Genomic DNA, 27384 nt, shown 5'->3' on the forward strand with positions numbered 1-27384 from the left:
TGTACCAAATCCAATTTGGATTGGGCCACAACATTGTCATGGCTAGGCTTTCCGATACCATAATCAAAATGTCTAGTTCCTAGCCCAAGTCCTAGCTAGGGCAAAAGGATTGTTAGGCTCTGTTTAGGCTTACCTGGTGAAGTGGACCCACCAAGCCCTTGGTCCCGGAGGTACAGTGGCCCCAAGAGTTGGTGCAGCTGGGAGAATAAGATGTATGGAGGGAGGACGAAATACATTCAAGAATCTTGGGAACCAAAGGATGGATGCAGCAAAGTCAGCAGGGTAAAAGGGGCAGAAGAAAGCAACATGGTGTGCACAGGAGGAGAGACACAAACTAAAGCGTAGGAAGACACAGGTGTGTGTTATAATGAGCCTTAAAAGGTCTAGGGAGATGATGTCACCCACCGTGCTATCTGCAAAGCCTGACGTGGAGCACAACAGAGGCAGCGGACTGAGGTGAAGGGAGCAGAGCATGGAGCTGGCACAGGTATGTAACAAGGAGTTTTTGACACCTTCCCTTGAATCTGGGACCAATTGCCCATGACATCCACAAGATGGTCACATCAGAGACCTCAATCCAGCCACACAAGAACCCATGAGGTGCAGGAGTCTAGCTTAAAACCTTGATCATAGGGTTGTGTGAACACAATCTTTACATAAAACCTAACTTTTACAAATCTAAAAAGTGGTGATCCCACTGGGGTGTCTTAATTACTTCCAAGAAACATGAATACTTTCTACCAAGGAGGTCCTTCTTTACCTTCATCTTGGCCCGACCTCTTCCAAATCAGTGAATTGGGAGATCAGTAGCTTAAAAGATCATGCTTTTGGGATACTCTGCCACTCTGAGATGATTATGCTCTAGTTCTCTATATGTTGCCAACCAGTGGTCGTGCTGTGTCAGGCGGTCTATCAAGGGTTTTGTTTGCTTGCTTGTTACGATAATCTGCTAAAAGTTGTTTGGTATCTGAACATTCCGCTACCTTCGCAGGAGACTGAAGGTGTCCGGACGGTGGAAGAAAAGCAGCAACCACTACACACACATCACACTGGCAGACTTCGCAGAAGACAATGATTACTAATCGGTCCGCCACTCCTCAATCACTCCAGGTGCGAGCTGATGATTATATGGAATTAGAGGTCGAGAGACGGCACAATCAATGCACGCTGGAGAACCTCGGCGTTTCTGCTCCACAAAGGCCTTTCAGTCAGTGGGATAAACCCTTTGATCAGACGGATCGCATTACAATGCAGCAGGTGATGTGCAGAAAATTATAAACCTCGGCTGCTCGCACTGTTTAGTCATTTTAAGATTACGCGGATTGACAAATTTGATTATTAATTTGCCGGAAGAAGAAGAATCATGGATTGATATAATGAACCATCAGCTAAAAAATGGGCTCAGACTTTATGCTAGCCACTCTTTTTAGCAAGGTGGAAGCAACTGTTTGATATAAGCCCTTTATAGAAATCTGGGCTTCACAGAATGGGGCTCCCAGAGTAGTCGCGGGCCGGTGGAGCGAGCTGAGAGAAAGGAAGAAGCTAGCCAAAAGGAGAAGCAAATTCAGGAATAACGGGGTCAGAATTCATACAGAGGCAAAAAAAAGAACTAATGATCCAAGGGTTAATTCAGAGGTTATCCATCAGCAATATGGAATAGGTGGTATAGCACCAATTTATTGAGTACTAGACTACTGACTGGCATCCAAACCCGTCCTATGATTGGCCCCGTGATTTCCTGGAACAAGTGTCATTCATCCAAGCCGTGCAGCAGAGTGCATGGTGCACGGTTTCATTAAAAAGTTTGCATCGTTTGCCTTCTATAGCCTCTGTGCTGCACTGTCTATTGCTGGCTGCAGAATGAGTAAACTGAGAATCCGTCAGTGAGCTCGCTATGATGGTCTAAAATGGAGTTTGTACCTCTTTTCTGCCTTTTTCTGAGCTCCTCTCAGCTGACTTATGACCACAGACCACATCAAAGTTGAATGTGCCAAACGGTACAACATTTTTAATAAAACCCAATTGTAAAAATATTTTTTAGCCTCAAATACATTCAATTAAGTAAGAAATAAAAAAGTGGACAACCCCTTTAAAAATAATGTAATAGACAAAACCTTTTTTTATTGCTCCAGCTCATCTAAAAAAAATAAAAAAATTAGCAAATTTGCAACTATTCTTGCTTATAAACTTCTTTGCAAACCTATGTGTGACCATGATTACGGACTGCAAGCTATATGTAGTTTCTCCTGAGCTCATTTGTTACTTTTTATAGCTTTATTTTGTAATATAGGAACAAAAAAAAGTACAGAGGGATTGGAATAATCCACGAGTCTGTGACCATAGAGACACATAGGTCTGCATAGGAGCTGTAGGCACAAAACAGTGAGCGATTTTGAATCATAAAAGTCGTTTCATTTTTTTTTTTTTTAAGATGCATGTAATTCTTTTACATCAGAGGCGAAAATTGTCTGGTCACTAAGGGGTTAAGGAGAATGTGAGGCATTCAGCGGCTTCTGTTCTTCGCAAGTAGGCACTGGCCATTATTGATATTAATTATGATTGCCTTGTCCGACACAAGGTGCAAAAAAAAATAAGTGTTTTCATCATCCAAAAAAAAAAAATCCCAAATCGCGCTCATATCTCATCAACCTGGCGCCGAGATTAAAAAATCTCCTGATATTATCGAAGTAATTAAATTCCAAAGTGGAGGCAGCTTAGCTGAAGAGGCTAGATTAATGGGAGGGAGCTGCACGCTCCATCACATATACACCATGCGTTACTGCCCTGTCCTCTCTCGGATGCGCGGATTCATCATTCCCACCGTACGGCCGATTAATTTAATATTCAAATCAGATGTCAGCATGAGATTATAAATATGTGCACCCTGCTCCGACCGCGATGCAATGTCGCCATGTTTACCTGATGTTCCAATTTTTCTATTTTCGGTAAAGCCATAGTCATAGATGTTGTGGGGTTGGAGCGTTTATGGATGCACGCTCAAAGGGTGAATAATGAAATAAAATTGACGTTAATAAATAATAATGTAAAAATTAACAGATTTTTTAAATTTTAATTTTCCAGATTTTGCTACGCAAATTGTCTTTTCAGAGAAGAAGAGGACTAGAACTCTAGTGCCAAGTCAATATCGACTCTCTGACGAGCCTTGTCACATGACTTAGGATAAAAGCCAGAACCAGAATCTTAATTTGCAGACACTGTGTCAGTGCAAAGTGTGAGATTTGGTTTATACCCTGCTCGGTATTTAAGGGGTAACATTTCTCCTTGTGGAGAGTGACATGTTAAGCATGTCAAGGTGAGGAGACTTTTAAGCCACAGTGCTCCTCTGGAAAATATGCATATTGTCTATTCAGAGAAGAACAGCGCTAGAACTCCAGTGCCACCTATAGGAAGTAGCAATCCTAAAAGTCAATATCGACTCTCTAACCAGCCTTATCACATGACTTAGGATAAAAGCCAGAATCAGAATCTCAATTTGCAGACACTGTGTTTCGGGGAACTGCTCCTCATCAGTGCAAAGTGTGAGATCTGCTTTATAGCCCGGTTTATACCCCTTGGATACTGGTCAGATGCCTCTCACCCAGCCAAACCAGCTCTCACACTTTGCACTACTAACAATGGGCAATACCCCGAAATACAGTGTCTGCAAATTGAGATTCTGGTTCTGGCTTTTATCCTAAGTCATGTGATAAGGCTCCTTAGAAAGTCGATTTTGACTTGGCACTAGAGTTCTAATCCTCTTCCTCTCTGAAGAGACAATTTGCATATTTCCTTGAGGAGCATTGCGGCTTAAAAATCTCCTCGCCTTGACATGCTTAACATGTCTGCAAGGAGAAATGCTACCCCTTGGATACCAGATTTTGCTACAAATTCCAATCAGATACTTTGTTAATCCAAGTTGCTGGGAAGGCTGGATGACAACCAATATGATCGAGCTTTCTTAGGGTGGTCGGTAGTCTTGTCATCCAGCATTCTGAGGAATAACCCTTTAATTTGCAGTTGTCTCTGAGCTGGTGAGATGACACTAGCTGTGATGATTTCTGCCATACAGAGCACACAGGGATGGATTCTTGTTCTTAATTCCCTAGTTAGCACACAGAGACAAGCAGTGACAGCATTTAGGCCATTATACACCAGAACTAAGCTGTGTAAATGTGAATCCAGCTGTAAACTGAGATAAAAGACTTGTTAGAAAGCTGATCTTTCTGTTTATACCTCTGCCTGTTTCCTATCCCTGCTCCTAACTCCTTTTCCCCTCTCTGTAGAATATAATATGCTGTGTAACATGACACATTATTGTGCTGGTGTCTGTCTTGTGGAGCTGAGCCATTTTTTCCTGAGTGAATAGTCAATTCAGGAGAGGATAGTAAGGTGAAAGAAGTGGCTCATAAGTGGAGAAAGAAGCAGAACTCACTGATAACATAGAGTACAGACCAAAAGTTTGGACACACCTTCTCATTTAAAGATTTTTCTGTATTTTCATGACTTTGAAAATTGTACATTCACACTGAAGGCATCAAAACTATGAATTAACACATGTGGAATTATATACTTAACAAAAAAGTGTGAAATAACTGAAAATATGTCTTATATTCTAGGTTCTTAAAAGTAGCCACCTTTTGCTTTGATGACTGCTTTGCACACTCTTGGCATTCTCTTGACGAGCTTCAAGAGGTAGTCACCGGAAATGGTTTTCACTTCACAGATGTGCCCTGTCAGGTTTAATAAGTGGGATTTCTTGCCTTATAAATGGGGTTGGGACCATCAGTTGTGTTGTGCAGAAGTCTGGTGGATGCACAGCTGATAGTCCTACTGAATAGACTGTTAGAATTTGTATTATGGCAAGAAAAAAGCAGCTAAGTAAAGAAAAACGAGTGCCCATCATTACTTTAAGAAATGAAGGTCAGTCAGTCCGAAAAATTGGGCAAACTTTGAAAGTGTCCCCAAGTGCAGTTGCAAAAACCATCAAGCGCTACAAAGAAACTGGCTCACATGAGGACCGGCCCAGGAAAGGAAGACCAAGAGTCACCTCTGCTTCTGAGGATAAGTTTATCCGAGTCACCAGCCACAGAAATCTCAGGTTAACAGCAGCTCAGATAAGAGACCAGGTCAATGCCACACAGAGTTCTAGCAGCAGACACATCTCTGCTACAACTGTTAAGAAGAGAATTTGTGCAGCAGGCCTTCATGGTAAAACAGCTGCTAGGAAACCACTGCTAAGGACAGGCAACAAGCAGAAGAGACTTGTTTGGACTAAAGAACACAAGGAATGGACATTAGACCAGTGGAAATCTGTGCTTTGGTCTGATGAGTCCAAATTTGAGATCTTTGGTTCCAACCACCGTGTCTTTGTGCGACGCAGAAAAGGTGAACGGATGGACTCTACATGCCTGGTTCCCACCGTGAAGCATGGAGGAGGAGGTGTGATGGTGTGGGGGTGCTTTGCTGGTGACACTGTTGGGGATTTATTCAAAATTGAAGGCATACTGAACCAGCATGGCTACCATAGCATCTTGCAGCGGCATGCTATTCCATCCGGTTTGCGTCTAGTTGGACCATCATTTATTTTTCAACAGGACAATGACCCCAAACATACCTCCAGGCTGTGTAAGGGCTATTTGACCAAGAAGGGGAGTGATGGAGTGCTACGCCAGATGACGTAGCCTCCACAGTCACCAGACCTGAACCCAATCGAGATGGTTTTGGGTGAGCTGGACCGCAGAGTGAAGGCAAAAGGGCCAACAAGTGCTAAGCATCTCTGGGAACTTCTTCAAGATTGTTGGAAGACCATTTCCGGTGACTACCTCTTGAAGCTCATCAAGAGAATTCCAAGAGTGTGCAAAGCAGTCATCAAAGCAAAAGGTGGCTACTTTGAAGAACCTAGAATATAAGACATATTTTCAGTTGTTTCACACTTTTTTGTTAAGTATATAATTCCACATGTGGTAATTCATAGTTTTGATGCCTTCAGTGTGAATGTACAATTTTCAAAGTCATGAAAATACAGAAAAATCTTTAAATGAGAAGGTGTGTCCAAACTTTTGGTCTGTACTGTACATTAAAAAGTTTCCTATATTTGTTTGTACTATTGATTTATGAAAAGATTGGTGAAAGTATAGGTCGATTTTAACTTAAACTAAACTTTTGAAAATGTATTTTTATGTATTAGTTTATAACTCTTTATTATATCCATATAGCTGTGTGCCTCAGCCTTTTGAGCTGTGCCCTTTTGACTGCTCTTTAGAGCAATCGGTGGTGATCTCTGGACCCAAACCCCCACATATCTGCATGGAATTTAAGAAACTAAAAAGTATTTGAAAAAAATTCAAAAAGTTTAGATACTCTTTGAATGTACCAATTTTTGACAGTAGGGTTTCAATAAAAATATTGGACCTTTTGGCTTCTACATCCTCTATGTGTCACAGTACATAGGCTGCGGAATAACTTATTGCCTGTGAGCTTCACATTGGGTCTGTAATCTTTATCGCTTTCATGTTCAAAGTTTAACTTTCATCTTAGAGGATGGCTGAGAAGAGTTACAAACTACTCTGCTGTCAGGACGAGCTTCCGCACTCTGCTATGTACTATGAAACATAGAAGCTGTAGAACACAGTTACAAAAATTTTAACGAAATCCAATTGCAAAAGGGTTTTTTAGCCAAAGATATATACATTTAAGTAAAGAAAATTGGCCCTAAATATGTCTGTGTACTTTAAACTAGTTGTATTTGTTGTTTGTAAAAAAAAATTGAGAACCAATATGGGCACCCTCCGGGGTAGTCACCTTGCTTTTCTAGTTATCCGAATGGCAAATTTGCCTTGTTTGGATATATTATTAATTTCTTGGTTCTGCATAGCTGCACACCCAGAAAAAAGGGGGGGGATTTGGTTCAATATATTAAAATATGCTTCTCTGTGAGTGGAGTATTTTCAGCTGCATACCCCTCCTCCCACCACACCATTCCTTTTATGTTTATGGATGTATCCCACAGTAGAGATGGCAGTCTATAAGGACCAGGTGTATATAAATCACCATCGCCGACTCCTTGCAAGCAAGAGATACAACATTTTTACAATAATTATCAACAATATGGACCCCCCCTCCTCTTCCTCCTCCCAATGATTCTTTTTTTTTATAGAGAATTATCCTGATCTGTGGAGCTCATGAACCATAATAAGCCCCAACCCAAAGGATGATTATACACTAGATGCAGTCAATCCACTGGAAGCCAGAAAACTCTCATTGTGATCTGTTCCATCTTAATTGAGATGGATTATATTCCGGGTTTTAGAAGGAGAAAGTGAACAAATCGTAAGAATTAAAGGATATCTGTTCAGCTGGGATAAGAGGCGCCATTGATCAAGATACTGCACTCCTGCGCAACGTTTCTTTTAATCCTCTCCTGTCTTCTTTCTATAGTCTTCCTGCATATTATGTCTTTATCCACCTGATATAAATATGTCTAATCACTGGGTGTGAATACTTTTGCAAAAATTTTCTTTCTTTTTTTGCTCCCAAGCAGTCTTTATTTTAAAGGGTTTGCACCAAGTTTGGATTTGATCCTCCATCCCTAGGATATGGGATAACTTCTTAGTCGTCGGGACTCCACCAGTCCCGAGTACAGGGCTCCGCAAAGCTCCATCTGAATGGAGCAGAGATGAGCATTCTCTATGGGACTGCTGATTGCTTTACTCTTTGAGGATGAATAGAGAAGAAATACACAAGCTTGGAGTCTACTCAACACAGATGGGGTTCTACAGAGTCCCATTCTCAAGATCGGTGGTCTCCATGGTCAACCACGACCAGTGATCAAGAAGTTATACCTTATCGTATGGATAATGGATACGTTTAAAACTGAGTACAAGCCCTTTAAATCTCCTGTCGTTTTGTGTACACAGCTCTTATGCTGACCTATGTGTCCCCATAATTACACACTACAGTCATGAGTTAACTCGCTTCCATTTATCACCTGCTTCTTGTTATATATATTCAAAGAGTTTGCAAAAAATTGAGGACAGATAGAAAGTATTGTGACCGAAGGATGAATCTACACATGATTTGTTTGCAATTTCGATGCGACCGCCATACAAAGACACAGAGGAATCAAGTTTCTTCTGCACATGCGCTGATCCTGATGTCACTTCTGGAGGGAATTGCTTAAAAAAGGAATAAATGTTGCAGCCGTTCATGCTGAAGCTGATCACCTGGAAGTGACATCAATTACTCTGCACAGAACTGATCAAAACAAGCTGCGCATGCGCAGCTACTGTGTGACATGCCCAAAATTTCCAGCAGCATGTGGATAACGTACAGGACATCATCCACATCTATTAATTAAAGAGTGGTCTTACTTTGGCAATCTCAACTGGTGACTTGGACATGCCCGTAGGACTGTTGTGAGCTATTTCAAAAAGTACTTTTCTTTTTAAAAAGGTATCTTGGACCAATGAGTATTAGGAGATAAGTTTTGGGCAGCATTTTTAAACCAGATGAGAACAGTTTCTCTTTAAATGATACAATTGTGATTCCCAAAAGTCACCACTAGAGGGAGCTCACTACATAATGTACATTCATAGAACAGTATGCAGTAAGCTCCCTCTAGTGGTGGCTTCAGGCAACCAGAATATTATTATTATTAAACTCGTCTATGCTGGGAATTTGGAAGCTCTGTATCAGAAAAATAAAGCACAGACAACTATACTAATATATATTGGGAAATTAATTAGCACAAATATTGGTAAAAAGTGTATATATACAGAATATGTCTCATGCTCAATTTTCCTGAATTTTCTGCACGATAATAGAATAAATATACATACAGTTTCCAACAGGTGCATAATCACAAAAGTACAAGAGTAGAAAAATTCACACCTATGGATAATGATAAGGGAAAATCGCCCAACATGGAAATCAAATAAAGAAAAAACACGCGATCAAAAAGACCCAAGAACTAATTAGTTGATATAAAAGTTAACTTTTATTAAATATAATAGGATAAAAGATATCTGACAAAAGCGGTGCAAAGCACATACAATGTAAAAAATCCATCATAGTGGAGGACCAACTAGGTTCATAATGTGAGAGTATGGCACTGTGGCCCATAAATTTATCACCAATGTCTCACATAGTCACAGGTAAAGTCTCAAGAGAAGCTAGATTATAAGTGTCAAAATAGTTAAGGCTATCTAAAATGGCTAGTTATGCATTAATCATGTATTGCCTAATAGATATACCACCAGCTTCAACCAACAAGACAAATGATTTGGAAATAAAATGTGTAAAATATATATACCTGGACTCAGAACAGGACCGCATGGAGACTCACATATGAACCACGCGTCCACCCCAACGCGCGTTTCGGCGCTGCCTTCTTCAGGGGGCATAAATCACCTCCGGCGGTGTGTCATTTTAAATGTTAGCCAGCCAATCCGGGATAAGACAAGGACCTTGGATGACGCGTGTAGCGTCACGACCGTCAGGCCAATCCCCGACGTCGGCGTCATGCAAAGGGAGGTGCGGAGATCACGTCGGCCCACGTGATCTCGCAGGTCCTGCATAGAGACGCCGACATCACAGAAGCGCCAGGACAGCTCGCAGCGCGCATGCGCACAGGTCCGGTCGGCTACATATTGTGACAAGGTATTTTATTAGGCTAGTATACCAACATAAGCGATCATGTGTCCATCTAAAGTGCAAAATGTACATACCATACAACCAAGTCAATCCTATAGGCAAGACTGCCCAAGTGATATTGTGTGATTCAAAGTAATCAATAAATATCAAAGGTGCATATTTATCAATAAAGCAAACACATACAATTATATACGGTATAAATATGTAAATAAGGCTGATAATTAGTCCAAAAAATACTCAATTGACCTCTCAAACATGCATAAAGATATACCATGATGATCATAATAATAGATAAAAAATCAAAAATAATAATGATCACTTTGAATCACACAACCCGTATGCGATACCATTATAGAATACAAAATGCATGGTCATATGTTTACTACACCAGACCCACACAAGTACAACTATATTCACAGATTGGCATCATGAAAAGCAAATACTAGTATTCCACAATTAGTGCATAGTATACAAAAGAAGTAATAAATCACAATAAATGATGATATTGTAGCCGACAAGTCTGTCCTGCAACCATTAACATGTCATATCTCAGGGAGTATTTCTTGTCCATAAAGTGAAAACTCTTTCAACAACATATGGCTAGCAGCCACCACCCGAAGGGATCAAAGACGGATCAGATGGAAATATACTGTGAAGAATAAAACCAAGAATTAAAAATTGAAATAAAAACAATACTATCGTATGGTGCAGGTGGAGAGAGATCAAAGAAACGGGACAAAACTAAGGTTTTCATTTAATCCATTGGGGCATACCGTCCCCAACCTCCAAATCCATTTCGACTCAAGTTGAGCTAAGCGCTGGCCAAGTTTACCCCCCCGAATGCCATATTTAAGTAGGTCAATACCCCTAACCTTTAACAGAGAGCTATCACAATCATGACAGAGTTTAAAATGGCGTGGTATTGTCCTGAGAGTGGAGGTGTCAATGCAGTCGACGGCTGCCGAGATGCCCAATACATGTTCCCTCACTCTGACCTTCAGTTGGCGTGTTGTTAGGCCAACATAAATTAGTCCACAAGGACAAGTAGCATAATATATGACATAACGTGAGGTACATGTAATGCGGCTCCTAATATCATATATCCTAGTACCAGCCGCATTTTTAAAGTTGGTACTTTTTTCCATGTTAGGGCAGGCAACACATCGACCGCAAGGAGAACTTCCACACTCAGGACTAGAAGCATCAAAAATTGTAGTTACCGATTCAGTCTGATAATGACTGTGAACTAATCGGTCACGTAAATTTTGGGAACGACGTATAGTGATAGAGGGACGATTTGAGAGGATTTTAGACAGTATGGGGTCTACCAATAAAATTGGCCAAGCCTTAGTCAAACAGTCCCTCATACGTCCAAATTGGCTGTGGTAGTTGGTTATAAATCTTACTCTGTCATCAACTTTAGGGCATTTCTGCTTATATAACAACTCATGTCGGTTAGAATATTTAGCACGATGGTAAGCCTTTTTTATCATTCGCCTACTGTAACCCCTCTCATAGAACCTTTCCTTCAAATCTTCAGACTTATCAATAAAGTCTCTATCATTAGAGCAGAGTCTACGTAGGCGCAAAAATTGGCCTGTCGGTACAGATTGAATCATATAGGGAGGATGGGAGGATTTGGCGTGAAGTAACATATTTGTAGAAGTTTCCTTCCTATAGATACTAGTCTGCAAGATATTATCCCGATCCCTAGTCAGAGTCACATCTAGAAAATTTACTGTATCTCTATCCCACGTAAATGTAATCCGAATATTCATCTCATTTTTGTTGAGGGAATCTATAAATAGAAGTAGATCTTCCACTGGCCCCTGCCAGATCAGCAGAAGATCATCAATGTACCGCGTCCAAAACGGGACACAGTCCATTGATGACTGCCGATCCGGCAGGGAGAGGTCCCTCTCCCACAACCCCAGGAAAAGGTTAGCATAAGCTGGTGCAAAAGCTGCACCCATAGCGGTACCCTGGAGCTGTAGGTAGAAGGACCCCTTGAATGTAAAGATGTTGTGGGTGAGGGCAAATTCCAAGAGTTCCATCACCAACTTAATTATATCACTAGAAAGGTTTGACATATGGAGAAAGAAAGCACAGGCCCTAAGGCCATCTGGATGTTTAATGCTCGTGTAGAGAGACTCTACATCCCCTGTCACTAGGATCATTTCAGAGTTCAAGCTCAACCCATCAACTCTTCTTAACAAATCACCAGTGTCCAAAAGGAATGAAGGTAAGCTTTCTACTAATGGCTGCAGTTTGCTGTCGATCCAACGGCTGACCTTCTCCAAGTAGTTACCTGCCCCTGAAATAATAGGGCGACCAGGAGGTACAGACATATTTTTGTGCACTTTCGGTGGACGCGTGGTTCATATGTGAGTCTCCATACGGTCCTGTTCTGAGTCCAGGTATATATATTTTACACATTTTATTTCCAAATCATTTGTCTTGTTGGTTGAAGCTGGTGGTATATCTATTAGGCAATACATGATTAATGCATAACTAGCCATTTTAGATAGCCTTAACTATTTTGACACTTATAATATAGCTTCTCTTGAGACTTTACCTGTGACTATGTGAGACATTGGTGATAAATTTATGGGCCACAGTGCCATACTCTCACATTATGAACCTAGTTGGTCCTCCACTATGATGGATTTCTTACATTGTATGTGCTTTGCACCGCTTTTGTCAGATATCTTTTATCCTATTATATTTAATAAAAGTTAACTTTTATATCAACTAATTAGTTCTTGGGTCTTTTTGATCGCGTGTTTTTTCTTTATTTGATTTCCATGTTGGGCGATTTTCCCTTATCATTATCCATAGGTGTGAATTTTTCTACTCTTGTACTTTTGTGATTATGCACCTGTTGGAAACTGTATGTATATTTACTCTTTCCGTGTTTTGCACGGTTATTTTGTCTTCAACAGTGATGGATTTTAGAGCCAAGGAACAGTCCTGGCTCTGCCAAATGGATCAGGTGTTTGGCATGGGTGGTGCCAGGCAGCAGGTGGAGAGTGATCAGGATTGGGACAATCAGGTTCAGTCCATACAGGACTTACTTTTGAAGCGGACTAAGTTGTGGTGGAATAGGGCTTTTCTTCAGAGGTACATCACCAACAAATTAATTCCGAGAGGACTAAGAGTGCGGGTGATCCCTACTTTTATAGTAGATGATAAGGACTTCATCTCTAGTTGGGAGAATCTGTGTAACACCTGCTCTTTAGGACTCATGCAGTTATTGATCGAAAATAATACTAAAACCATTTTGGCTCTTGACGCATGTATTGATGAAGCACAAAACAAGCTCAAAATCACCTGTCCATCTGATAAACTTTTGGAATTTAATGTACAAATAGAGAAAAATCTTGATATATGTGTCAAGAAAATTCATGACATTCAAACATCTAAAATGTCTAGAGATCAACGTGACTTTGCCTCCAATATGGTATATAATTGGAGGAAGACTACTATGCCATCTTCATCTGTACAACGCTCCGCTTCCATTACATCACTGTCATCTCTCAGTGAATCTTCAGGCATGTCGTCTTCATCAATTACCACAAGATCGGGACTCAGCCTTAAAAGGATACGCAACGCCAATTTTCACCCTTATAGACGTAGACCGTATAAACAAGTGGACAGTGGGCAGAATAAGGTAATCAACCTAAGTAGTTATGAATTGACTGATATTGATCTGAAATTATTATATAGGGGTTTGTCCTTTTCACCCAAAAGCAATTTTGATGTGTTCACTGCCATAAAAGACCTCCATTTATTTGCTAGGTCCCTGTTGTTCAAAAAATTTTATTTTAACGACAAATTATTCAATCTATTTCCAACAGAAGAAGAGCAACTAGCCCTACGAACCTTGGAGGAACTTGCCAGTGAACACAGTAGTGAAGAAGGAGGTAAGATCCCTCCGTCAATTAGGACTAAATCAAAGAAATTTCCCCCACTGTCCACTTGTGCTAATATTGATTTATTTGTCCAAGTAGTAACAAGGGAGTTTGAACGTATTCCATGCCATATACAAAACGACAACCTTACCAGAAATGAGCGTGAACGTCTACAATCTTTACAAAACCTCCCTGATGTACTGCTGAAGCCGGCTGACAAGGGTGGCAACATTGTACTGTGGCCCAAGGATATGTATGAGAAGGAGGCCTTTGGTCAGCTAAATAATAAAATTTGCTATAAACGGTTAACATTCAACCCTCTGGCCTCCTTCTCCTCACAATTATCTTTAATTATTAATCGGGCCACAGACAATGGCGTCATCACTAAGGAGCTGGCTTCGGCATTACTTGTTACCGAACCGATGGTGTCTACGCTCTATTTGTTGCCGAAAGTGCACAAAAATATGTCTGTACCTCCTGGTCGCCCTATTATTTCAGGGGCAGGTAACTACTTGGAGAAGGTCAGCCGTTGGATCGACAGCAAACTGCAGCCATTAGTAGAAAGCTTACCTTCATTCCTTTTGGACACTGGTGATTTGTTAAGAAGAGTTGATGGGTTGAGCTTGAACTCTGAAATGATCCTAGTGACAGGGGATGTAGAGTCTCTCTACACGAGCATTAAACATCCAGATGGCCTTAGGGCCTGTGCTTTCTTTCTCCATATGTCAAACCTTTCTAGTGATATAATTAAGTTGGTGATGGAACTCTTGGAATTTGCCCTCACCCACAACTTCTTTACGTTCAAGGGGTCCTTCTACCTACAGCTCCAGGGTACCGCTATGGGTGCAGATTTTGCACCAGCTTATGCTAACCTTTTCCTGGGGTTGTGGGAGAGGGACCTCTCCCTGCCGGATCGGCAGTCATCAATGGACTGTGTCCCGTTTTGGACGCGGTACATTGATGATCTTCTGCTGATCTGGCAGGGGCCAGTGGAAGATCTACTTCTATTTATAGATTCCCTCAACAAAAATGAGATGAATATTCGGATTACATTTACGTGGGATAGAGATACAGTAAATTTTCTAGATGTGACTCTGACTAGGGATCGGGATAATATCTTGCAGACTAGTATCTATAGGAAGGAAACTTCTACAAATATGTTACTTCACGCCAAATCCTCCCATCCTCCCTATATGATTCAATCTGTACCGACAGGCCAATTTTTGCGCCTACGTAGACTCTGCTCTAATGATAGAGACTTTATTGATAAGTCTGAAGATTTGAAGGAAAGGTTCTATGAGAGGGGTTACAGTAGGCGAATGATAAAAAAGGCTTACCATCGTGCTAAATATTCTAACCGACATGAGTTGTTATATAAGCAGAAATGCCCTAAAGTTGATGACAGAGTAAGATTTATAACCAACTACCACAGCCAATTTGGACGTATGAGGGACTGTTTGACTAAGGCTTGGCCAATTTTATTGGTAGACCCCATACTGTCTAAAATCCTCTCAAATCGTCCCTCTATCACTATACGTCGTTCCCAAAATTTACGTGACCGATTAGTTCACAGTCATTATCAGACTGAATCGGTAACTACAATTTTTGATGCTTCTAGTCCTGAGTGTGGAAGTTCTCCTTGCGGTCGATGTGTTGCCTGCCCTAACATGGAAAAAAGTACCAACTTTAAAAATGCGGCTGGTACTAGGATATATGATATTAGGAGCCGCATTACATGTACCTCACGTTATGTCATATATTATGCTACTTGTCCTTGTGGACTAATTTATGTTGGCCTAACAACACGCCAACTGAAGGTCAGAGTGAGGGAACATGTATTGGGCATCTCGGCAGCCGTCGACTGCATTGACACCTCCACTCTCAGGACAATACCACGCCATTTTAAACTCTGTCATGATTGTGATAGCTCTCTGTTAAAGGTTAGGGGTATTGACCTACTTAAATATGGCATTCGGGGGGGTAAACTTGGCCAGCGCTTAGCTCAACTTGAGTCGAAATGGATTTGGAGGTTGGGGACGGTATGCCCCAATGGATTAAATGAAAACCTTAGTTTTGTCCCGTTTCTTTGATCTCTCTCCACCTGCACCATACGATAGTATTGTTTTTATTTCAATTTTTAATTCTTGGTTTTATTCTTCACAGTATATTTCCATCTGATCCATCTTTGATCCCCTCGGGTGGTGGCTGCTAGCCATATGTTGTTGAAAGAGTTTTCACTTTATGGACAAGAAATACTCCCTGAGATATGACATGTTAATGGTTGCAGGACAGACTTGTCGGCTACAATATCATCATTTATTGTGATTTATTACTTCTTTTGTATACTATGCACTAATTGTGGAATACTAGTATTTGCTTTTCATGATGTCAATCTGTGAATATAGTTGTACTTGTGTGGGTCTGGTGTAGTAAACATATGACCATGCATTTTGTATTCTATAATGGTATCGCATACGGGTTGTGTGATTCAAAGTGATCATTATTATTTTTGATTTTTTATCTATTATTATGATCATCATGGTATATCTTTATGCATGTTTGAGAGGTCAATTGAGTATTTTTTGGACTAATTATCAGCCTTATTTACATATTTATACCGTATATAATTGTATGTGTTTGCTTTATTGATAAATATGCACCTTTGATATTTATTGATTACTTTGAATCACACAATATCACTTGGGCAGTCTTGCCTATAGGATTGACTTGGTTGTATGGTATGTACATTTTGCACTTTAGATGGACACATGATCGCTTATGTTGGTATACTAGCCTAATAAAATACCTTGTCACAATATGTAGCCGACCGGACCTGTGCGCATGCGCGCTGCGAGCTGTCCTGGCGCTTCTGTGATGTCGGCGTCTCTATGCAGGACCTGCGAGATCATGTGGGCCCACGTGATCTCCGCACCTCCCTTTGCATGACGCCGACGTCGGGGATTGGCCTGACGGTCGTGACACTACACGCGTCATCCAAGGTCCTTGTCTTATCCCGGATTGGCTGGCTAACATTTAAAATGACACACCGCCGGAGGTGATTTATGCCCCCTGAAGAAGGCAGCGCCGAAACGCGCGTTGGGGTGGACGCGTGGTTCATATGTGAGTCTCCATACGGTCCTGTTCTGAGTCCAGGTATATATATTTTACACATTTTATTTCCAAATCATTTGTCTTGTTGGTTGAAGCTGGTGGTATATCTATTAGGCAATACATGATTAATGCATAACTAGCCATTTTAGATAGCCTTAACTATTTTGACACTTATAATATAGCTTCTCTTGAGACTTTACCTGTGACTATGTGAGACATTGGTGATAAATTTATGGGCCACAGTGCCATACTCTCACATTATGAACCTAGTTGGTCCTCCACTATGATGGATTTTTTACATTGTATGTGCTTTGCACCGCTTTTGTCAGATATCTTGTATCCTATTATATTTAATAAAAGTTAACTTTTATATCAACTAATTAGTTCTTGGGTCTTTTTGATCGCGTGTTTTTTCTTTATTTGATTACGATAATAGAATAAGCAGATAATGAACCAAGGAGCCACTTGTAATATTTTGCCAATAGGGATATAAAGCTGAAGGTCAGGCATGTCAGCAGGAACTGCAGGCTCCTTACACCCATGATATATTAATGCATAGGATCATTGATCAATATATAACCTTCAGGCGACCCTAATACTCAATCTAAGATATTGGAAAAAGCACAGAGCAGAGTAAGGTCATAGGGATAATATGCTGCTACTTCTGGCCATATACAGTATTATACATGACGACCTTCTTCTGTGTTGACCCCATAGGGTTTTCCTTATATGAGAACTGCCACATAACCCTACAATAGTGATGTTAACAGTATATCAGAATATCTTCAGCTATGCCTCATATTTTTTGCAAGTTTTGTAATTTTATGTTTTTGCCAGGAATTAAGTTTTTACAGGTTTCTTCAGTTTTTCACCTGCAGTATCATGACTGACCACATGGGGAGCTGTTAATGCAGAGCTCCAATCACACAGGCCAGAGCCGGCTCCTGACCCCACAGGTCAGCTCCAGCTCCTGACCCCACAGGCCTGCTCCAGCTCCTGACCCCACAGGCCAGCTCCAGCTCCTGACCCCACAGGCCAGCTCCAGCTCCTGACCCCACAGGCCCGTGCCAGCTCCTGACCTCAAAGGCCAGCGCCAGTTCCTGACCCCAAAGGCCAGCGCCAGCTCCTGACCCCACAGGCCAGCTCCAGCTCCTGATACCAAAGGCCAGCTCCGGCTACTGACACCACAGGCCAGCTTCAGCTTCTGATCTCAAAGTCCAGCTCTAGCTCTTGACCCCATAGGCCAGCACCGACTCCTGACCCCACAGGCAGGTGCCAGTTCCTGATCACACAGGCCAGTGCCAGCTCCTGACCTCAAAGGCCAGCGCCAGCTCCTGACCCCACAGGCCAGCTCCAGCTCCTGATACCAAAGGCCAGCTCCGGCTACCGACACCACAGGCCAGCTTCAGCTTCTGATCTCAAAGTCCAGCTCTAGCTCTTGACCCCATAGGCCAGCACCGACTCCTGACCCCACAGACAGGTGCCAGTTCCTGATCACACAGGCCAGTCGGCTCCTGACCTCAAAGGCCAGCTCCGGCTACTGACCCCACAGGCCAGCTTCAGCTTCTGATCTCAAAGTCCAGCTCCAGCTCTTGACCCGATAGGCCAGCACCGAGTCCTGACCCCACAGGCAGGTGCCAGTTCCTGATCACACAGGCCAGAGTCGGCTACTAACCCCACAGGCCAGCTTCTGCTCCTGACCTCACAAGACAGCGATGGTTCCTGATCACACAGGCCAGAGTCGGCTCCTGACCCCAGAGGCCAGCTCCAGCTCCTGACCCCACAGGCCAGCGCCAGCTCCTGATCCCAAAGGTGAGCACCAGCTCCTGACCCGACAGGCCAGCACTAGCTCCTGATCCCAAAGGCCAGCTCTGGCTACTGACCCCAAAAGGCCAGCTCTGGCTACTGACCCCAAAAGGCCAGCTTTGGCTTCTGATCCTAAAGGCCAGCTTCAGCTCCTGACCCCATAGGCCAGCTCTGGCTCCTGACCCCATAGGCCAGCTCCAGCTCCTGATCCCACAGGCCAGCCCCAGCTCCTCACCCCAAGGCCAGCTCCGACTCCTGACCCCACAGGCCAGCTCCAGCTCCTGAATCCACAAGCCAGCGTTGGCTCATGACCCCACAGGCCAGCTCTGGCTCCTAACATCACAGGCCAGCTTTGGCTCCTGACCCCACAGGCCAGCGCCAGCTTCTGATCCCAAAGGCCAGCTCTGGCTACTGACCACAAAGGCCATCTCCGCCTCTTGACCCCACAGGTCAGCTTCTGCTTCTGATCCCAAAGGCCAGCACCAACTCCTGACCCCACAGGTCTGCGCCAGCTCTTGATCACACAGGCCAGAATCGGCTCCTGACCCCACAAGTCAACTCCTTCTCCTGACCTCAAAGGCCAGCCCCGGCTACTGACTCCACAGGCCAGCGCTGGCTCCTGATCACACAGGCCAGAGCTGGCTCCTGACCCCACAGGCCAGCTTCAGCTCCTGACCCCACAGGCCAGCACCAGCTCCTGATCCCAAAGGCCAGATCCGGCTACTGACCCCACAAGTCAACTCCTTCTCCTGACCTCAAAGGCCAGCTCCGGCTACTGACCCCAGAGGCCAGCTTTGGCTTCTGATCCCATAGGCCAGCTCCGGCTCCTGACTCCATAGGCCAGCTCTGGCTCCTGACCCCATAGGCCAGCTCCGGCTTCTGACCCCACAGGCCAGCTCCGGCTCCTGAATCCACAGACCACTCCTGACCCCATAGGCCAGCTCCGGCTCCTGACCTCACAGGCCAACTCCGGCTCCTGACCTCACAGGCAAGCTTTGGCTCCTGACCCCCACAGGCCAGCTTCAGCTCCTTATCTCACAGGCCAGCTCTGGCTCCTGACCCCACAGGCCAGATCTGGCTTCTGACCCCACAGGCCAGCACTGGCTTCTGACTCCATAGGCCACCTCCAGCTCTTGACCTCCCAGGCTAGTGCTGGCTCCTGACCCCACAGGTCAGCTCCGGATCCTGACCTCACATGCCAGCTTTGGCTCCTAACCCCACAAGCCCAGCTCCGGCTCCTGACCCCACAGGCCAGCTCTGGCTCCTGAACCCACAGGTCAGCGTTGGCTCCTGACCCCACAGGCCAGCTCCAGCTCCTGACCCCACAGGCCAGCTCCAGCTCCTGACCCCACAGGCCAGTGCCAGCTCCTGACCTCAAAGGCCAGCGCCAGTTTCTGACCCCACAGGCCAGCTCCAGCTCCTGATACCAAAGGCCAGCTCCGGCTACTGACACCACAGGCCAGCTTCAGCTTCTGATCTCAAAGTCCAGCTCTAGCTCTTGACCCCATAGGCCAGCACCGACTCCTGACCCCACAGGCAGGTGCCAGTTCCTGATCACACAGGCCAGTGCCAGCTCCTGACCTCAAAGGCCAGCGCCAGCTCCTGACCCCACAGGCCAGCTCCAGCTCCTGATATCAAAGGCCAGCTCCGGCTACTGACACCACAGGCCAGCTTCAGCTTCTGATCTCAAAGTCCAGCTCTAGCTCTTGACCCCATAGGCCAGCACCGACTCCTGACCCCACAGACAGGTGCCAGTTCCTGATCACACAGGCCAGAGTCGGCTCCTGACCTCAAAGGCCAGCTCCGGCTACTGACCCCACAGGCCAGCTTCAGCTTCTGATCTCAAAGTCCAGCTCCAGCTCTTGACCCCATAAGCCAGCACCGAGTCCTGACCCCACAGGCAGGTGCCAGTTCCTGATCACACAGGCCAGAGTCGGCTACTGACCCCACAGGCCAGCTTCTGCTCCTGACCTCACAGAACAGCGATGGTTCCTGATCACACAGGCCAGAGTCGGCTCCTGACCCCAGAGGCCAGCTCCAGCTCCTGACCCCACAGGACAGCGCCAGCTCCTGATCCCAAAGGCCAGCACCAGCTCCTGACCTGACAGGCCAGCACCAGCTCCTGATCCCAAAGGCCAGCTCTGGCTACTGACCCCAAAGGCCAGCTCTGGCTACTGACCCCAAAAGGCCAGCTTTGGCTTCTGATCCCAAAGGCCAGCTTCAGCTCCTGACCCCATAGGCCAGCTCTGTCTCCTGACCCCATAGGCCAGCTCCAGCTCCTGATCCCACAGGCCAGCCCCAGCTCCTGACCCCAGGGCCAGCTCCGACTCCTGACCCCACAGGCCAGCTCCAGCTCCTGAATCCACAAGCCAGCGTTGGCTCATGACCCCACAGGCCAGCTCTGGCTCCTAACATCACAGGCCAGCTTTGGCTCCTGACCCCACAGGCCAGCGCCAGCTTCTGATCCCAAAGGCCAGCTCTGGCTACTGACCACAAAGGCCATCTCCGCCTCTTGACCCCACAGGTCAGCTTCTGCTTCTGATCCCAAAGGCCAGCACCAACTCCTGACCCCACAGGTCTGCGCCAGCTCCTGATCACACAGGCCAGAGTCGGCTCCTGACCCCACAAGTCAACTCCTTCTCCTGACCTCAAAGGCCAGCCCCGGCTACTGACTCCACAGGCCAGCTTCAGCTCCTGACCCCACAGGCCAGCACCAGCTCCTGATCCCAAAGGCCAGCTCCGGCTACTGACCCAACAAGTCAACTCCTTCTCCTGACCTCAAAGGCCAGCTCCGGCTACTGACCCCAGAGGCCAGCTTTGGCTTCTGATCCCATAGGCCAGCTCCGGCTCCTGACTCCATAGGCCAGCTCCGGCTCCTGACCCCATAGGCCAGCTCCAGCTTCTGACCCCACAGGCCAGCTCCGGCTCCTGAATCCACAGACCACTCCTGACCCCATAGGCCAGCTCCGGCTCCTGACCTCACAGGCCAACTCCGGCTCCTGACCTCACAGGCAAGCTTTGGCTCCTGACCCCCACAGGCCAGCTTCAGCTCCTTACCTCACAGGCCAGCTCTGGCTCCTGACCCCACAGGCCAGATCTGGCTTCTGACCCAACAGGCCAGCACTGGCTTCTGACTCCATAGGCCACCTCCAGCTCTTGACCTCCCAGGCTAGTGCTGGCTCCTGACCCCACAGGTCAGCTCCGGATCCTGACCTCACATGCCAGCTTTGGCTCCTAACCCCACAAGCCCAGCTCCGGCTCCTGACCCCACAGGCCAGCTCTGGCTCCTGAACCCACAGGCCAGCGTTGGCTCATGACCCCACAGGCCAGCTCCAGCTCCTGACCCCACAGGCCAGATTTGGCTTCTAACCCCACAGGTCAGCTCCAGCTCCTGAATGCACAGGTCTGCGGTGGCTCATGAACCCACAGGCCAGCCCAAGTTCCTGAACCCACAGGCCAGCTCCAGCTCCTGACCACACGAAGTGCTGTAAATGAGACATATTAGTCTTAAAAATGTATTTATGTTATTTACATCTCTTTACAGATAGAACACAATTTGACATGCTGCCTTCAGAAACCTCCAAGTGCTCGATGACAGTTTGATGCATATTACACAGGAACCTGCCGTTACCAAAATGACCTTAAATGTTAATATACCGTGCAGCATACATCACAACCATGTATCTGATAGACTCAGGAGATGTTAATGTGTTCTCCATAAAACACACGTCAATGTCGTTACACCGTATCTTTTAATGTACATCTGTCTTGACTGCCATGACTCATTCAGCTGATCTCAAGGATGCCGTCAAGACTAAATGGATTTTGATTCTCTATGTATTTATGCTCCAACTGCCCATTATGTGCGAGCAGCGGACTCGATGTAGCTATTGTGTATACAATTTACCATCACAAATCAGCAAAGAACTTATGGAATAGAACCAGAGACTCTGCTAACAAACATAGCCATGATTAACCTCAACCTGACGTCCCCGGGAGAACCATGGAGAGGAACTTTTTAATGTAGACCAACTTTTGAAACTTTCGTTAACTTCTGGAAGTAGTTTCCTCTACATTATCCTTATACTCAAAAAGAGGGCTCTAAAGAGGTACCAGTGGGCATCCCAACATTTTCTCATTATGCGTTTTGGTCCTTAATGGTTTAACCACCCTTTATAAGAGTGGCCAAAAGGACAGTAGAATCTAAGATGGCCTAATCACCGAATGTGGTGACCTATACGGGTGACCAGAGGACAATATAAGCTGTTGGTATCAATAACATAAGTAATTTGTAAGCTTATCACTGGAAAGGAGCCATCCATAAGGTTGGACTATCAATACTTAACCATTGGGCTGATTGTGAAGCCAGAAGGATGTGAGGTGTGAAAATTTTAAAATATCTCATGTCAATAGTGGACCATCTGTAATCATGGAGTCAACAAGGTTCAGAGGTTTTTGTTTCAGCCAAAAAAAAAGACCAAAAAGTGCTTTGGTTTTGGATTTCAACCAGAGTTGAGAAAAAAGATTTGGCAATGTTGATAGTCCAGGACCTGTGAACCTTCTCCATCTTCTGGCACCTCTTGATTAGTAAGCCTGGTGCAATGTCATCATTGGGTTCAACATGCACATGATGTAGCTTGACAAGTGTTCCCCAATTCTAGTCCTCAAGAATCACCAACAGATCATGTTTTCAGGATTTTCTTAGTATTGCCAAGGTGATAATTCGATGGAATATTAAGGAAATCCTGAAAACATGATCTGTTGGTGACTCCTGAGGACTGAAGTTGGAGAACACTGAGCAAGATGGTCTACCAATGTGGACACTTGACTGAAAATCTTTTCCCTTAACTCTAATTTCCACCATTTAGGTCCTCCACCTCGTTCTCTGGAAGACACCAATATTATTAGTTGTACTTGGTAGATGTAGGTTTTGCATTGGTGACCAGGAGCTTCATGTTAAGTATCTAAACTTTCGTATGCCATTTCTTCTTTTACAAACATCTTAATTAGAGGCAGATTGACATAAATTTAGAGACGGTCCTTCCATCTTCTGTGGGGCTGTCAATATACTCAACATTCACATTTAACAAAAGCACAATGGTAGCAAGTAAACTGCACTTAAACAGAAAAGTTCCAGGGAACATTGTGGTAATTACAGCTAATACCTTTCTCATTGTTATTACGAAAAAAAAATAATTACATGTTATAATGTATTGTGCATAAAAAAAGCAAAGAATACAACTTCTACATATTCCATAGTACTCCCACACTTCAATTGTAACTGCTGGAAAATAAAACAGCAATACAACCGTAGGGACGCCGGCACAATGGGTGGACGAAGCACATTTCATGATTTTCAAAACTTTCCATGTTATTCAGCAGTGTTATACTATAAAGAATATTTATTATCTGGAAAGACACTCTAAAAAAAAGTTTCCGAATATGCAAGGTAGGTGCTAATGCTCATTCAGAACATCATTTCGAGAAGTGGACTGGGGGAGGTTTTAGGTTCTCCGTCTAAATGCAATAATAGAAAACTCTGATTAATAATGAAAAATGGATGGAATTCCAAAGACTGTGCCAAATCGATATTTCCCTTCTCTACCATCAGCACTATCCATGAGTTGGAGGTGTTTGAGCTACTTAGTACTAGGTATTTATGGAGATATCAGAGAGCAACCAGCCTGTATCGGAGAACTTCATTGTTTAGCTCAAGGCAAATTGGTGCCGAGTAAGGTCAAAGATGGGATAAAAAAAAGTTTGGAAAACGTTTCCTTCCATAATGAATGGATTGTTGAAGAAATACTGAGGGATTCTCCTGCCCAAAAGAGGGACAACCTAGGAGGTATAAATCTAATTACAAGTTTTAGTTCAGTCAATGGATCTGTTGAATGTTGGGCAAACATATGTAAGAAATTTGTAAGGACATGACTGGTGGAACATGGTAGGTAATAGATGAATTAATGTCCATCCATAGCCCATCCTTCGAAGATATTGAGTTGGGCATCACCTCTCAGAACCCAAGTCAAAGATACACTTCCAAGAAAACAGATATTGTAACTTGGATTAAAACTGCTCCACAAAAGCAGCTAAGACGGTTCTTCTCCTTTCTACACCACCTAGTTGACCAAAAATGTGAGTCTATGAAGTGTCGTGAAGCCCATTGGGACCAGATCTAGAGCCAGTACACATACCTGATAAGAGGGAATGAGGAATTCTCCTGCCAAAAAGAGGGACAACATTGAAGTATAAATCTAATTACAAATCTTAATCCAGTCAATGGATCCATTGGATGTTGGGAAAACATATGTAAGAAAATTTTACGGACAAGTGTAAAGTGAAACAAGGGACACATGGTGGAACATATGAACTGATGAATTAATGCCCATCCATACCCTATCCTTCGAAGACATTTGAGTTGGGTGTCACCACCCGGATCCCAAGTCAAGGGGTTACACAGGGTAGGTGAAAGATGAATTAATGCTCATCCATATCCCATCCTTCTAAGACATTGAATTGTGCTTCACTACTTAGACCCCAAGTCAAGGTTACACATCCAAGAAAACAGACATTATAACTTGGATGAAAACTGCTCCACAGAAGCAACCAAGATTATTCTTCTCCTTTCTTCACAACCTTGTTGACCAAATCGTGAGTCTATGAAGCGCCGTGAAGCCCATTGGGACCACAAACCATATACTATGATATTGCAAGAGCAAGTACGCATACTGGATAAGAGGAATTCTCCTGCCAAAAAGTGGGACAACATCGGATATATTAACCAAATCTTAATCCAGTCAATGGATCTGTAGGATGTTGGGAAAACATATGTAAGAAATTTGTAAGGGTAAATGTAAAGTCAAACAAGCGACATGACTGGTGGAACATGAACATAGGTGACAGATGAATAAATTCCCATCCACATAACCATCCTTCGAAGACTTTGAGTTGGGCATCACCACCCAGATCCCAAGTCAAGGTTACACATCCAAAAAAAATAAATATTGTAACATAAATGAAAACTGCTCCACAAAAGTAGCCAAGATGGTTCTTGAGTTGACTTTGGGCTGTGCGTCAGCACGATCCCAAGTGAAGGTTACACATAAAAGAAAACAGATATTGTAACTTGAATGAAAACTGCTCCACAAAAGCAGTCAAGACTGTTCTCCTTTCTACACCACCTTCTTGACTAAACTAACGTGATTCTATGAAGTGCCGTGAAGCCCATTGGGACCACAAACCATATACGATGGTACTGCAAGTTCTAGAAAAGGTTACACATACCTGATAAGAGGGAATGAACTCTCTGTCCAGAGCTTTGGTGACCAGCACTTCTCCTGTATTCTCGTTTATTCTGAACAATCCCTTGGGTTCTTCATCCACACCTTTTCCGTACAGACGAAACTTGGATCCCTGTATCCTGTCACTAACCACAACCTGAAAAAGAGAAAATCTAGGGGTCAGTTTATGGTGCACAACATATGCATTCGAAACACATTTAAGGTCTTCAGCTTGGTAACATCATGAGTTTAACTACAGTCCCTACTCTAAGACATGTTAGTGTCATAGGGAAGGGCTGCCTCGCATTTATGTACAAACACAATAAGAAAACCTCTTGAGTGGACAACCACCAAAACCTCTTCTCGAAAAGCAGCCAGAAGGTCCAACTTCTTGATCTCTTGGTATTGACATTTTCCTATACAGGCAAAATGTATTATCAAATGTCAGGGAATAAATAGCAAGCAACCCATGTATATAAGTCCTTCCTAACTTTACTTCTTGGTTCAACATTTTCTAAAATGTCTGGCGCAAGATAACCACCTAAAAAAATAGGATTTTGTGATAATCTGTTTGGAGAAGTTTATGCTATATGTGGCCAACCAATGCGAATTGCAATCTGTCAACGAGTCTTAAATCAAATGAGCAGAAAATTGAGTGTGGAGACATCTGAATAACATTTTCCAGAAAGGGGGCTGCTCTTCTTCATGGTAAAGGGGCTTCAGAGTGGAAAAACAGTCCTCTCCTACATCTGTAGGCTTTGATATCCTGACAAGACCACCCTTTCAAGTAATGCAAAACCACTATTGTGCATTTTGATCAAATTTTCACATAAGTTATATCCTGTATTATACTTCAGAGCTGAACTCGCTGTTTTGTTGGTGAAATGACTCAGGATCAGTACGAGACAAGTAATGTAATGTATGTACACAGTGACTGCACCAGCAGAATAGTGAGTGCAGCTCTGGAGTATAATACAGGATGTAACTCAGGATCAGTACAGGATCAGTAATGTAATGTATGTACACAGTGACTGCACCAACAGAATAGTGAGTGCAGCTCTGGAGTATAATACAGGATGTAACTCAGGATCAGTACAGGATAAGTAATGTAATGTATGTACACAATGACCACACCAGCAGAATAGTGAGTGCAGCTCTGGAGTATAATACAGCATGTAACTCAGGATCAGTAATGTAATGTATGTACACAGTGACTGCACTAGCAGAATAGTGAGTGCAGCTCTGAAGTATAATACAGGATGTAACTCGGGATCAGTACAGGATCAGTAATGTAATTTATGTACACAGTGACCACACCAGCAGAATAGTGAGTGCAGCTCTGGAGTATAATACAGGATGTAACTCAGGATCAGTAGTGTAATGTATGTACTGTTAGAACCTTGCTCTTAGGTTTTTTCCTTTGCTGGTCACATGACCTTGTTGGCCTATTTAATCCTGCTCCGCCCTTCTGGCTTTGCTGGACTTCATTGTATATCTACTTTCTAGCTAGCCTGTGCTCTGTATCTAACTCTGTTAGTTTGCTTGGTCTATGGACCTCTATGTTCTATATATTTTGTTTGTTCGTCTGTCTGCTACTATTTCTGTTAGGAGGTGTCCCATTTTCC

General features: G+C 43.9%; 1 protein-coding gene across 1 annotated transcript in view; it reads right to left on the reverse strand.

The window, feature by feature from the left end:
* CDH13 (cadherin 13) overlaps positions 1-27384 on the reverse strand; it is a 1051953-nt gene that overhangs the window by 417527 nt on the left and 607042 nt on the right. The window contains exon 5 of the mRNA XM_073659781.1: positions 25764-25916. Coding sequence (XP_073515882.1) covers positions 25764-25916 — 153 coding nt within the window. The remainder of the gene's footprint in view (positions 1-25763; positions 25917-27384) is intronic.

Source organism: Phyllobates terribilis, unplaced genomic scaffold (genome assembly GCF_046119375.1).
Source record: "Phyllobates terribilis strain yellow unplaced genomic scaffold, ASM4611937v1 Scaffold_14__1_contigs__length_39327217, whole genome shotgun sequence".
Classification (NCBI taxonomy): Eukaryota; Metazoa; Chordata; class Amphibia; order Anura; family Dendrobatidae; genus Phyllobates; species Phyllobates terribilis.